This window comes from Polypterus senegalus, chromosome 18, assembly GCF_016835505.1.
Source record: "Polypterus senegalus isolate Bchr_013 chromosome 18, ASM1683550v1, whole genome shotgun sequence".
Taxonomy (NCBI): domain Eukaryota; kingdom Metazoa; phylum Chordata; class Cladistia; order Polypteriformes; family Polypteridae; genus Polypterus; species Polypterus senegalus.
Genome location: NC_053171.1, coordinates 51,788,750 through 51,804,029, shown reverse-complemented (window position 1 = coordinate 51,804,029; position 15,280 = coordinate 51,788,750). Strand labels below are relative to the sequence as shown.

Below are 15,280 nucleotides of genomic sequence, written 5' to 3'. Positions count from 1 at the left end.
ATAAAGTCAACATGTGTCACCCTATTACACAGTACCCAGGTACATTACACTGTGTTGAAAATAAATAAAACAAGTACAACTTGGCTTGCAATATTATCCAGTAGTATAGAAACAGTATTCACACATTTGAACATAATGGTCCATATCCGACCTTTTAAAACCAAAGTATCTCCAGGCAACGGACGTGACTTCTTTTTTTCGGCAAAAGTTCTTCTTTGTCATCATGTTCAACTTTATCGTCTGCTACAGCTTCAGTTTCTGAATGTTCTCTTTCCATTTTCACTGTGCAATACCTACCTACCGCATGTACTTCATTGCATGCCTATTTAGCAGTGTAGCAGTGAAAAAGGTCCCCCCTTGAACAGTTTCCTGCTGCTCCACGTTCCGAACATTGTTTAGACAATTTAAACCGGTGTTGCAGTAAAAGAAAAATCCATATCATAACAAAAAGAAAAAACGGTTTTCGGTATGAACCGGTATACTGCCCAGCACTAACCTGAATGATTCAAATCAATGTCCAAAAAAGCAAACTTTTCCTCGATATAACCAGGAGAGAAATGTCTGTGTAATTTAAGCAGCCCATCTTTCTTAATCTAACCAATGCATTACTTAAAAAGGCTTGTTTTATCGCTTGTAGCTGGTGCTGCAATTTTGTCTTTTAGACAGCCTGGCGTTTTTAGTATGTCTTTAGTATGTCACAAATCTCCTTTTCATAGCGTGCACTGTGTTCGCATTTTAAAACCTGCATTTTTCCTCCATTTTCAAAGCAGGCATTTAGTCTACCTCATGTTTCTCTCCAGACCTGAATAAGCTCCTGTATCGTGTTAGTAGGGGCATTGTTTTATACTGTGACATGATTGCTTATTATTAGTAACTGATAATAGCCAAAAAAATCAGACAATTAAGAATGTATGCTTGATCTTGCTCTCCTGTCAACCATAAGTTACTTCATGATAATTTGAGGTAAAGTTTTAAAAAAAAATACTAATTCCCCAAAAGCTCCCATTTCACATTTTCTTAAAGGCATATACAGAGTGTTTATCTTATCTTAGCTCAAAAATAACACTTCATCCTAATGTTTGCTGTATGCACATTTTTACTCCTGTACCATGCACCCTCGTGTAAGACACACACATTTCAACCAATCGATTACGAGATCATTGTCCATCCAACCATTTTGTTGAGCTCTGACGATGATCCCAGGAGGAAACTTCTAATTGTTCGGCAAGGTCTTCCATTTAAGTATTAAATACGGCGGTAGTTTCTTTCCATCCGCAAGAATCGTCAACATCACGGTACACCGCTGCTTCTCTCTGCCTCCCGTGCGTACCGGGACACTCTTGTTTCCGACTGCATTAACAATAGTGTTTGAGGGGTTCTTAAAATAAACTGGTGTTTGATCAGCATTACCAATTTGCCCCATTAAATACGTTTGCTGTTGCCTCAACTGAATAACGTGTTTTTGGAAAGCTAGTAATGTTTCTTCATATGTGTCTGGTAAAGCAAAATGGTCGTGCGGCATCTTATTGATAAGCCATTCCTTCTCATGAAGCGCGTAACCCATCCGCGGCTTGCTTTGAACTGAGTGATGGGTATTCCACGTTCTTTCGCTATATCCTGAGCTTTCATCTGAATAATTTCCGTGGACACTGCATATCCAAGCTGACTCCTGTCTTGAATGTAATCAGCGAGTGCAACTTCTACTTGTGGCAACTGGGCACGTTTTTTGCAAAATGCCCCTCTGTTTTTGTTACATAATGAAAGTTTTTCTTTCTTCCGTCGCCAATCTCGAACACATGACTCTGGAACATGATACTTGCGACCTGCTGCACGATTTCTATTCTTCTGTGCTTCCAAAATCACTTTTAGTTTCTCTCCCGCCATGAAGGAGCATAAACACTTGTTACTGTCCATGCTAAATGACGATGCCAAACTGATTACCATATACCTCGTGTATGACGCGCACCTGATTTTCTAATGCTAATTTTCTGGAAAAAATGTGCAAGTGATACATGCGTAAATACGGTATTTGCATATTTAAACATATTTCTTTATGTTTGTTTCCAAGAATTTAATGCTATGTTAAAATTAATTTTTGTGTTCAGAAAAATAACTGATCTAGCAGGTCCCTTTTCTAATGTTATATAATTGGCCTGCACTGTCTTCTGAAACATTAACCTTTCTCACTAGCCCCTCAAATATTTGTCTTCATTCAGTTGTATTTGCATCACACTCCCCAGGCTGTCCCTGACAGTATGATCTTTGTTGTCTTTTAGCTAAATTGTCAGCCCTTCTTGTCATGTACTTGATTAACTGTCTCTATACCTTTTTGTTAAACTCTTGATTAAATGCACACAAATAAAAGCAATGCTAGTTTTACTTATAAGCCCCATCTTATAGGTATAGTCTTGGTCATATCATTTAAAAGCTACACCTTGTCTAAAATAAGACACATAAATGAAATATCACGAGTGTTATTTAATAAGCTAAAAACCCCTTTTTTTAAAAACTGTTGCAAGGGGTACGAACAGCTGCTAAGTATAAAACCAGGTCCAGGAGTTACTGTATGTTACTGCATACCTAGAGCCTTCATTAATTGGGATTATTCAGAAAATGTTAAAAGCCCTCACTTTGACCAGGTTTTATATTTGTTGAAGCACTCCGGGAGCCAGCAGCAAAGTGTCCAGTGTGCTGTGCAGCCAAACTCATGTCATTTTTATAAATGAGTGTTTATAAATTTATGGTGTCATTATCGTCGCGTGTGCAGAGTCCAATGAAATTATTACTTGAATGTATTAATGAACATGCAACATATCACCACTATCTGGTGCCATAATTAGTGAGCAGAACAAACTTATGTTGAAACTTCTGTCTTCCTTAGCTGAATATCTCTACACAAATTTGTTATAACCTACCGGCAACAAAGTAAATACCAACTGAGTCAATGCATTTATTTATAGATTTTGTGGAACCTGGCTCGGACACAGACAGACTGACATCATTTTGTCACACAACACGCATATTTATTTACAAAATATTTACGTTATTAAAGTGCACAAACCCAGTGCCTCACCACCAATCGCCCCAAAGTCCAGGCCTGTTCCAAATGCCTTGTTTTTTTTTATTATTAATTTTATTACAATCCATACAAAGCAATCAAGTTTTTACAAAAAGAAAAATTAAGTTAAGAACAGATCAATCCCCATCCCTGAGAGAGAGAAAGCAAGCGAAACGGCGTTAAATTTAAGGCTTGTAAACATACCTAAATTAATAAATTCTCTGTGCTTTATGAACTTATTTTAAAATATTACTGATTAGATCCTGCCATGTTTTGAAAAAAGTCTGTACGGATCCTCTGAGTATTTGATTTTTTCCAACTTCAAATAATATAACACATTGGTTTCCCACTGACTTAAAAGAGGAGCGTTTGGGTTCTTCCAGTTCATCAGAATAAGTCTGCGTGCCAAAAGTGTAGTGAATGCAATTGCAATTTGTTTGTCTTTCTCCACTTTAAACCCATCTGGAAGAACACCAAACCAAATGCCTTATATTTTCTTCAGGCCGCCTCTTGCCTTTCCTCCCGAGCTCTGTCCACTTCCACCCGACTCCAGCGCTGAATGAAGGAAGACGGCCCCTTTTATAATTCCCCGGATGTGCTCCAGGTGCTTCCCGGGAATCTTCCACCGCCACGCCCCTGTGTGGCGTAAATGCCGGCTGTATCCCAGGAAGCACTCCGGGTGTCCCTGCTCCTCTTCCCCCCCAGCACTTCTGGTGTGGCGGAAGTGCTGAGGTCCAGGGTTCCAAAGGCATTGGGGAGCCCCCTGGCGGTGACCATGGGCCCCTACAGGGTTGAGCTTCAAAGCTCTCTTCCCGTGGTCCCCAAAGCAACCAGACCAGTACCCCACCACAAGCTGAGACCCCTAGGGGCAAGCGACCTGTCCCGTGAGGACAGGTCTTCCATAGCAGGAAGCCGACATACTCCACTCCAGAGTCTGGTCCTGCAAAATATAAATCAGAACAAGGGGAGTAAACGTTGCCCTGACGCCGCCACTCTGCTTCTCCTTGTTTTGTATGTGGGCAATGCTCCCCCCTCTGACCAGCACCCCAGCGTTTGCCACCTCGGCCCCCCTTTCGAGACCTCCGTGCCCCCCCGTGTTGGGACGTCGGACATGACCGCACGCGCCCCCGTCACCTCAGCCGGCTGTGGGGTTTCCTTCTGCCTCTGTGGAGGGCGGCCCTTCTCTGGACGCGAGCACCCAGCATCACATCCCTTCCTATGGGAGGAACCGGCATTCTCCCCTCGATTCCTCCCTTTACTCTGGGACGCCATGAGGGTCTGAGTCTTCTTATGGCATAAAAAGAGATTCTGTCACGTCTGCGTCCCAGTGGAACGATGCAAGGCCGCTGTGGGCTTGGGGCATAGGACGCTAGGACCCGGGGCACTCATCAGCCCCCGTCCTGCCAGCCCTCTCGATCTTTTCCCCCCTCCCCACACGTGCAACACCCGCCACCGCGTCCTCTGTTGGAGATCCCCCTACTTGGTTCCAATCATCTGTTTCACGAGCCTTTTCAGTGGGACCTCTCACATGTTTTACGGGGTTGGCTCTACTCACCTTCCCCGCCATACTATTCCGACCAAAGGATCCAGCGTTGCGCTGTTCTGCCACAGCACGCAGCATCTGTAATGACGCAAATGCCTTCCCCTCCAGCATCTGCAGCTCTGCACGGAGAGTACTCGGCACCTGCAGTAATGGCCCTGCGGACTGAAGGCACTCCTCCAGTTCGCACAGGACCACAGGCAAGGACAGAAAGTCAGCCGACGGTGGGCTTACCTGTCTGTCACCAACACACGTTGGCTGCTTCTTGTGGGCCTTTCCCTCCGGCCCAATCGGGTCTCTCCCCGGCATGTGATGGACATTCCTTTGTCCCATCTCCATCCAGTCATCGGCGGGCACGCAAGACGCACCGTCCAATCCCGTGCCTGTCACGGGGAGGGACTTCCGGTCCGTGGCCATCTTGTGTCTCTCCCACCCGGTGCAGCTGCCGCGATCCCTCAAGCTGCATCGTCTCCTCCTTCGCAGCCTCTCCTGCCGCTGCCGTGCTGGGAAAACCCTGCAGAACGGCACGTGCCTGACACTGACACAGATCTGGGCAGCCATTGCATACAACAGAAAAGGTAAGATTGACCCCGGAGGGCCGACCGTCGTTGAGCAGGGCACTTACCTCCCGGGTCCCGTGTGTCCGAGACTCCTGCCTTGGCATGGCCTTCCTAGACGCGATGCCGTCCCGGCTGTCCTCAACCACGGCGCGCTCATAGGAGCCTGCTGCACTACGGCAACGCCCGTTGTCCTCCTTCCGCACCAGGGGGAAACGGCCCTTCTGTGCACCAGTGGCGGTCCCTTGGGTGAATCGCTCCCACGAGGTTGTGTATGTGCCTCTCCCGCGGCACGTGTGTGGGCTTTGCTGCTGTGCCGGGCCATCCACAGAATGATTTTTTTTAACGCAGGTCCCCGCCTTGAACCAGGCGGAGCATCCTGCCGACTACGCCACTGTGGAACCTGGCCCGGACACAGACGGACATCGTTTTGTCACCGAGCACACACATTTATTTACAATATATTTACACGTATTAAAGTGCACAAACCCAGTGCCTCAGCACCAATCACCCCAAAGTCCAGGCCTCTTCCAAATGCCTTGTCTTTTCTTCAGGCCGCCTCTTGCCTCCCCTCCCGATCTCTGTCCACTTCCACCCGACTCCAATGCTGAATGTAAGGAGGCGGCCCCTTTTATATTTCCACGGATGTGCTCCAGGTGCTTCCCAGCAATCAATACCCCCAGCCGCGTGCCACAATTTATATGAAAGATTGACGATACTCTTTGACTAACATGTCACAACACATGGTTTCTTTACATCAAAGACTTACTGTAATTGATATTGTCCTCACAAAGGACATTTTCTATCTTTTACAGCTGCCTGTTTGCATGCTTTGAAATTCTGTACTTTTGCGTTTGAATGTTCTTCGTATTCAAGGGAGCTTTTAATATATATTTAACTGCTTTTTCCTTGTTATGTACCAAAAAGTGAGCTGAGTTTGGGGTAAAATGTTAATGTAATCCAGTTACTTTTTCCAATAACAAAACAGTGTGACTCCTTATATTATATATATATATATATATATATATATATATATATATATATATATATATATATAATATTCTTAATCACATATCATTTACTGATTTAACTAGAAAGTGTTGAATTGTTAGTAGTCAACAGTAAAAATTGGCCTTGATCAGAAAGACAAATGTGGCCAAGAAACCACATCTGTTGTGTCATCCTTATTTTATGTATGTGGTTATTTGGGCATGAAGTCCAACCACAACTGAAGAAGAGGCTGTTTGTAAACAATTGTTAGGTATCATTTATTCCTTTTACATTTTAATGTCAAGATGATGGATGACCCTGCAATGTGTCCTATCTATTTTTGGTTCCTGCCTTAAACCGCACCCACCTCCTAGCCTTAAAAGTCCCAGTGCTGGACTAAATGAGATTTGTAAATATTTGATTGTTGTTGATGACTTATGGGTTTTATTGCCCCATAGATTTAAGTGGGTGTATGTGTGTACAGTAGTTTATATTTCATCAGCACATTAAAATTTAATATGTGCAGTAAGAATGCTGACTGGCACTTTCAAGTCAATTTAGTAGAATTTACTTTCCCGGGCTGGTTCCCAAAAAAAAAAAAAAAAGCAAGAAACATGTCCAGGAAGAATGTTAATTAATGACCTTTCTTTTGTCTCAGGCTCCAGCAGCCTTTGGTTTGGTCTCCTTCCTGATGCATGCAGGCCTTGAGCGCAATCGAATTCGAAAGCATCTTTTGGTTTTTGCCCTGGCGGCTCCCCTCATGTCAATGCTTACTTACGTTGGACTCAGCAAGGTATGCCTAATACTCGTCACTGTTATTTTTACTAATAGTTATGGTATTTCAGTTGTTTCAGGCAGATTTGTCCATCTTTTATTTTAATGCTGACCTATGCACATTATACTGAACTGCCAAGTTAATACTTTTAATGGAAGAAAGGAATAGCTGTGAAGTGAACTTAGTATTAAGTGATTGATGTTATTATTAACTGGTGTGGCTGTTGTGGACTATAAACCTTAAGGCTGAATTTCAGACTATGTTTCATGACAGTTTTGATTGGTCTTATTTCCCAGGTTTACATTTTTAAGACAAGAATTTGACTTATTTCTTGAAACCTATTCACCATGTACTTGTTGAGTATACATAGCCAGTCCTTATGCTTAGGGCATTTATGATGTGAAGGGGCACTTGGCTGAGAGCGTAATAATCATTATGAAGCAAAAAGACAATCGGGACACGTAAAAGGTTTGGGGAACTACAAGGAGTCCCCTTTCAGGCTACTGATAATCAAAATAAGCAAGTGTGGTGTCTCTAGTGACTAGGATCTCCCATTGACCTGTGCTCCTTCCAGAATGAATGGGGACTTCCTGTTTAGTTGGGGGGCCAAGAGAGGCAGGCCTAGCACCGTGGCTAAGGCCTTATATCCAGGTCTTTTTCTTCAATTCAATGGAAGACATATAAGTGACGAGGTGTTCCCTTAAAAGCAATCCACCTAAAAGAAACTCTACACCTTGTCTTAGTATATAAGATGTTAATAGATTGGTATCATCTGTAATTTTCTTTCTTTCTGCATTTGCATTCTTTGTCTGACATTTTGTTTCTGCTCATTCTCTCTTAGAGTAGTAAAGAGGCTCTTTCAGAAGTCAATGCAACTGGCGTCGCCATGCTGTTTTCTGCTGGGACGTTTCTCTACGTGGCCACTGTTCATGTTCTCCCAGAGGTGGGAGGTGGCGGTCACAGCCACATGCCCAGTGGGAGTGGGAGCAATGGTGGAAAGGGACTGAGTAAAATAGAGGTGGCGGCCTTGGTGGTAGGCTGCCTTATTCCACTTGTTCTCTCCATCGGACATCAACATTAAAACATGATGGGGACTTTTGTATAGGAATTGATGTCATTTGGGACTATTAATAGAACACAATTTCTTCTGGTTGGTGTGGTCTCCCAAGGTCAGTGGGTCAGGGCTCAAAAGGAAATTGATTCATATCTAGGTAATCTAAGCAGGAAAACAACAATCGGTGTCCCACGTTTTGGCCTGGATACAAAGGACAAGACATTTTTTAGCAGGTAGGTAGGTTCCTGTTGTGGAATAAAAACACATCTTGTACATTTAAATTTTTACTTGGACTGATAAAAGGAACAAGAAGTAGAAATTCATGTGGAAGGTGTGATGTAAATGTTTTAAATTTTTTATTGGAAAAACAATAGGTTTATAAGAGACATCTAGCGGTCAATAATAATACTTTGTATACTTTGCACCTCTTTTAAGCCATGTTCAATACTTGTCCTTGTTGGTGCAACAGTCCCCAAGCATTCATTAGTGGGTGTTCTCGTATGGGTGGTTGTAGTCTTATTTTTTTCACCAAACACAGATCGAGCATTGCCGAACTGGTCCTCAACTTAAACGTGGACACCTTTGGATGTCCACAAGCTGTATGTGTCAAATAATCATACAGAACACGCAGACTTAAAGATGAACTTGTTTAAATGAAGTAAATTATGAGTTGTTCTCTTTAAGTTTGTTTTCTGATTCAATGATGATATTTTTGGACAATGAAAAAGTAATGTCTTAATTATTTGAATCCTTGGTCCAATTGTTGAAGAGACTTTCTGTGGCAGTTCATTCAATTGTGTTTTTGTAATTGCAAAATCTAATTTAATATGTGTGAAATATATGTTAAGCCATTGGCAGAAACTATTATGTAATGAATACGTATGTGCAGGAAATTATGGGGTGATACATTGGTGCTTTCATTGGGTTTTTGGTGCTTTGTCTTTCATTTGAGCCACTATTTCTGGCTGTAAAGGTTATTATTAAAACAGTTGTAGGTGATCTAATATGAACATGTGATGAACTTCAAAACGTTCTGCCTTCTATATTATTCACACTGTCCATAGTCCTCCTCAGGTGTCAAATGTTACAGGCTGCAATATTTTTTCTCCCCACATTGGAATTATAATCAAGAACTATAAATTCATTACTTTGTCAGATAAGCAGCAATTCAATAACATTTTGAAACATTAAAAAAAATCATTTCAACCCCTTAATCGTGCATTATGTCCTTTTTGAAAAGCCAGGCAATAGGAGGATAGGACATGACCTTTTATTTTTGGATACGTCATTAAACAGTTCTGGTGACCATGTATCGAATGTTCATGCCAAATAAAAATGTAAAAATCAGAGCTTAAGCGGTTGTGTTGTGTAGTGTGTTTTCTTGATTTAACTTTATACCAAGTTGACCTCTTATTTCTCACAAAGCATATATCCCTGTATAGTTATAAACTGTGATTTCTAAGAAGATCAGACAATTTAGTATACATTTGAGGTCAAATCACAAAATGAACAACAAGGCATCTTATCATCTGTTCTTTAACCTCCTTGGCTTATTAAACTCAGAGCATGTCTTGAGTTCAAAATTTTATATAAAATAGTTAATCCCAAGTAGTACTCGGGGTAACCTGTTTTGATTAGATATGCTGCTTTAAGCCCACATAAGGCTTGGGACAGTATTCTGCTGCCATCTTGTGGATTAAATAACATTATGCTGCAAAAAATGTAATTTTTTCTTTGTGTTTTTCCTTTCTTTGGTAACTGCTCAGTATTCACGAAGAGGGCAGAGCCTTCAACTAAAAAACAGTGACGTGTAAATGAGAATCTATAAAGACAGTTTTGGATCAAACTAAAACTGAAGCTTTTATTGAATCAAACAACAGTGATGACAATCTAAGTTGGTCATCAGACATTGACATGGGTAGTGAAACCGATGCACACAGCACTGCATGATTAAACCGCCATAATATGCCTGGCGAATTCAGTTGTGTAAAAGTTCACCGTTGTACAAGTAGCTGTGTGGCAAAATGATTATGATGAAGTGGAAGGACAAAAAATATGTTCACCCCCTAAGCACTGTTCACAATGTAGCAATTGTCCGTGTTCATGTCAGAGGGAATGTGGAAGTCACTAAGCCTTGTGCTGTTGTAGCCTACAATAATAAAATAGGTGGAGTCAATCATGTAGATAAGGCACTGATATTCTGCTCTCTAATGTGGAAGCAGCTGAAGCAATATTGTAAGAAAGTGCACAAAGAAACACGCTTCTACTGTCCTGATTGCAAAATCAGGCTGTGTGTTGGTGAATGTTTCAAAACATGTTACATGAAGGAAGTGTACTATATCTGAAGCAGTACAGCGGGGAACAAAGTAGACTTACTTGTCTTTCCTACTCTTATTTATTTTGATATTTTGGTATTTTAAAGTTTTTGTTGTACATTTTTGGCTCATTGGGGGAGATTTGTGGGGGCTAATGCTAAGTAGGTATCAGTCACTCTGGTGACCTCCATGTACCCCACACAATGGTGAACTGCACACCACAGCACATGAGGCTGAAAAACTGGAACTTGACCCCATTACATTTTTACTTAAACATCTTTGAGCCACTCAGTTTCATTTACTGGGGTATTTATTTGTTATGACCCTTTAAAGCTGCAACACTATCAAACAGGATGTTTAGTGCTGTTCTGTTGACTTTTGTATCACTCAGTAAGACACTTGTGTGTGAATGGCTCAGAGAAGATTGGAAATGTGCAGTTTGATCTGTCTCTCTTTTTATTAGTCTGTTAACCGTCATCTACATGTGCCAAGTTAAGAAGTGACAACTGACCATAATCCGCAAATCTTCCATCCTATACTGTACATTGTCTTGTATGGCATTGCTCAAACAAAATATAGCACAATCTCCACTGTTTTGCATTTCTATTGATTTTTTTTTACATTATAATGTTTGAATGACACTTTACAATTTCCTCAGTTAAACTAAAGTTCCCTAAAATTAGCAAAATTTCACAAAACCTGATCATGCTTCACCTACACATCTAATGGTACTCCTTTCACTTAACACTAAATCAGATATACATTATAAGCGTGCTGTCAGTGTATATGTGAGCATTGCATCCTCATTACTGGATTCTGTTTTATTTCATGATTAAACTGTGCCATTGTAGAGAAATTAAAGAGTGGTTTTGAAAAGTGTCCCATTTTCTGCCCATGTTAACGCAGACCACAAATGCCTGCATGACTTATAGTTAGGAATGTCTGAAAATAAGCATTTAAGAGACAGCACCTAAACCACACACACACACACACACACACAACCTTATAAAGGCAATAAATAACTGGAAGAAGAGAAACCGGACAACCCCTCTGCTCATCACACAAGGAAAGTGCCAGGTGACGGCTTGTTGACTGCCAATAGTCTGAAATCTCATTTCTGTTAGGCCCTATCGATCTGCTCACGCCGTTCCATATTGTAAAGGAACCATTCCAGTGAAAGACTGCCTTATTTCTGTCCTGTATTTTGATTGTGAATACTGTCCTGTTTGTTGGAAATAATATAATATTTGTTTTATGATGGTCATTAAACAATTTTGTAATATTTTCACTTTTGTTTGTCTTTGATTGTGATTAAAATCTAATACACTATATGATTAAAAATCTGTGGACGCCTCTCCAAATGACTGACTTCCGGTGCTTCATTGTTAGAAGGTGGATCAGATCAAGCAGATTGCCATGAAAGCTCCATTGAAAAACATTGGGTCACACTGTAGAGTTCTGTGGTGTTAAATATGGCACTGTCATAGGATGCCACCCTTGCCATAAGTCTGAACTTGAAATTTATGCTCTGTTAGATCTGCCCCAGTTTACTAAATGTCATTATTGTAAAGTGTATAGAACATCAGCAACTCAGCCTTGCAAATTTGCAAAGCTGTGCCACTGAGTGCTGAAGCACACAACACGTAAAAATGGCCCGTTCTTTGTCATATAACAACAGAGTTTCAAACTGCCTCTAGAAACAATGTCAACACAAGAGCTATGTTTAGTGAGCATCTTCAGGAATTTTGTGAAGTGGTTTTCCATGGCTGAGCAACTACACCCAAGCTTAAGATCACTATGTGCAATGCCAAGCATCAACTGCAGTGGTGTAAAGCTCACCTGGACTCTGGAGCAGTAGAAACCTCACTTCACTATCTGTCAGTCTGATCAATGAATCTGGCTTTGGCACATACCAGGTGAAAGGCTACCTTGAGAACTGTATAGTGCAGTGATGGCAAACCTTTTAGAGACCGAGTGCCTAAACTGGATCCCAAAACCCACTTATCACAAAGTGCCAACATGGCAATTTAACCTGAATACTGGGGTTTTAGTTTAGAAAAAACAACTCATACATTAACATCTTTTGTCTTAAAAGAAAAGCACAACAACAGAGCTTTCAATGATACAAACAACTTTTTATTGAAAGGTAAAAGTTTGCATTTGGCATGTTTTGAACAATTAATGTGATTTTTACTGTTGTATACCTGCTGATAATTTGTCTAACCTTGGCTCCTACTTTGTACGTTTGAGAGCAACACATGCAGCACTCAGGTCATCTGTTATTCTGTTACTGGTGTCAGATTTGATACAGTATAATTCAAAGCTGAAAACAGCTGCTCAAAAGCATAAGATGATCCAAACAAAGTAAGGAAAGCATTCCCAAGTGCTTTCATTGACTTAAGATTATTTGGCAGAGAATTCCACACTTTGATTTCATTTTCAGAACTAACTGTGCTGTCCTTTGACATCCATTATATCTTCTCAAGCGTTTCACAAAGGTCTTCCCAATTAACCTCTGTTCCCGTTCTCTCTCTCTTTTTTTTCCCCTTTCCATCCTCCTTGCACTTCTATTATATATTACAGGGATGTGGATCAGGTGTGGCGATTAGCAGCTCCAGGCAACAATTACAGATGCGGACGACTCCTCACCTGTACACTTAAGCGAGGACTGCCAACATCACGAAGCTCCCGGGAACCGCGCCGGCCATGCTACCATGCCCCACTCTAAGCAGCGAGTGCGGCGATTATCAATTAAAACTGGCCTTTTCAATTTTGAGCTGTGGACCTGCTATACCACATCCCGTCCAACCTAGCTCCTCTCCAACCCCACCACGGGACTCACCTTCTCAACAGACTGCCATCTGCGCCGCACTCTCACGCTGCATGTGAGCCGCCCGCCTTATCCCAGACAGGGGAGGGAGAAAGCACTCCCATTGGGCTACTGGGCAGAGGGGCGGGTGATGTGAGAAATGTCATCAGGCGCCCGTAGAGAAGGGGAGGGGAGCAGCCCTGCTCTGAGTGCCCCCTCTGGCATGCGTGCCATAGATTTGCCACCACTGGTATAGTGCCTGCTGTTAACTTTGGTGGCGGAGGAATAGATAGATAGATAGATAGATAGATACTTTATAAATCCCAAGGGAGTCGCACCATTTAAAATGTCAAATGTTAATAATGTCAACGTTTGGGTTGTTTCAGTGAATGGTACTATTATTGCCACAGTATACAAAGACGTTTGAGACAATTATGTACTTTGATTTGGGGGAAGGCCCTTTTCTGTTCCATCATGAATATGCTTCTATATTCAAAGCCACACAAAGAGGAAATCAAATGGCCTGCACAGAGCTTTTCACTTTTTTTTATTATTTTTATTGGAAAAAAAATATTTGGCCTGTAAGAGAATAGCCTGAAGAGCAACACATTTACACCATTCAGTTACTGGGTGTGTCAGTAGGCAACCTGTGTAGTAAGACAATAATTGCCTCATTAATATGCCTGTGTTTTAAAAATAAATAAATAACAATGCATGAACATTTTGCAGTTTTACAGGGTATGACTTCAATACATAGTCACTCATTTTCTTGTAGGAAGCATTTGTCATCAGGGCTGTGAATTGTGGCTTTAGTCTTCAAAAGGGATGTAGAACAACATGCATGTGATGGGTTGCAGGGACAAATGGCAGGAGGACCTTTCATGAACCTTTGGCAGAGGGTTGACCAGGAGACCATTGTGGACACCAGGAAAAACACCAGCTGGATTTCACGAGTTAAATAGGGTTGCACTTTTCCAAAATTTTTTTGAAAGAACACATAGAATTGACCTAAAGTAATGATTTTTTTGTATGAAAATAAGCACACTGGGAGTGCAAACCCAGCCACAGGGGATGCACAAACCAGTGTGTTTCTTCATGCTGGTCCCAAGCCCAGATAAATGGGGAGGGTTATGTCAGGAAGGGCATCCAGTGTAAAATTTTGCCAAATCAATATGCGGACAATACAAATTTCCATACCGGATTGGTCGAGGCCCGTGTTAACAATGACGACCACCAGTAATGTTAGCCAACAGGGTGCTGGTGGAAATTGGGCTACTGCTGGCCGAAGAAGGAGAAGAAGAGAGGGAAGACTCTGGAGGCAGGAGGAGAGAAGGAACTGAGGGTAGGAACTTTGATTGTTGGCAGTATGACTGTTAAGGGGAGAGAGTTAGCAGATATAATAGAGAGAAGGAAGGTTGATAAATTGTGTGTTCAAGAGACTAAATGGAAGGGGAATAAGGCCAGGTGGATCGGAGGGAAGAGTAGTGGAAGCTTGGTTAAGAAGGGAGGTGATGATTAGTGAGCAGCAGTATGGTTTCATGCCAAGAAAGAGCACCACAGATGTGATATTTGCTCTGAGGATGTTGAAGGAGAAGTATAGAGAAGGCCAGAAGGAGTTACATTGAGTATTTCTGGACCTGGAGAAAGCATATGACAGGGTGCCTCAAGAGGAGTTGTGGTACTGTATGAGGAAGTCAGGAATGGTAGACATGTATGTAAGAGTTGTACAGGATATGTACAAGGGAAGTATGATCGTGGTGAGGTCTGCGATAGGAGTGACTGATGCATTCAAGGCGGAGGTGGGATTACATCAGGGATTGGCTTTAAGCCCTTTCTTATTCGCAATGGTGATGGACAGGTTGACAGACGAGATAGGACAGGAGTCCCCGTGGACTATGATGTTTGCTGATGACATTGTGATCTGTAGTGAGAGTAGGGAGCAGGTTGAGGAAACCCTGGAGAGGTGGAGATATGCTCAGGAGAGGAGATGAATGAAGGTCAGCAGGAACAAGAAAAAAATACATGTGTGTAAATGAGAGGTAGGTCAGGGAATGGTGAGGATGCAAGGAGTAGAGTTGGCAAAGGTGGAAGAGTTTGCATACTTCATCTGTACAGAGTAATGGGGATTGTGGGAGAGAGGTGAAAAAGAGAGTGCAGGCAGGGTGGAATAAGTGGAGAAGAG

At 41.9% G+C, this 15,280-nt stretch overlaps 1 protein-coding gene across 2 annotated transcripts in view; it reads left to right on the top strand.

Moving 5' to 3' along the window:
• slc39a9 (solute carrier family 39 member 9) overlaps positions 1-11,573 on the top strand; it is a 40,197-nt gene extending 28,624 nt beyond the window's left edge. For both annotated transcript variants that reach the window (XM_039741111.1, XM_039741110.1), the window contains exons 7-8: positions 6,804-6,938; positions 7,762-11,573. In XM_039741111.1, coding sequence (XP_039597045.1) covers positions 6,804-6,938; positions 7,762-8,001 — 375 coding nt within the window. In that variant the 3' untranslated portion in view covers positions 8,002-11,573. The remainder of the gene's footprint in view (positions 1-6,803; positions 6,939-7,761) is intronic.
• The last annotated feature ends 3,707 nt before the right edge of the window (positions 11,574-15,280 follow it).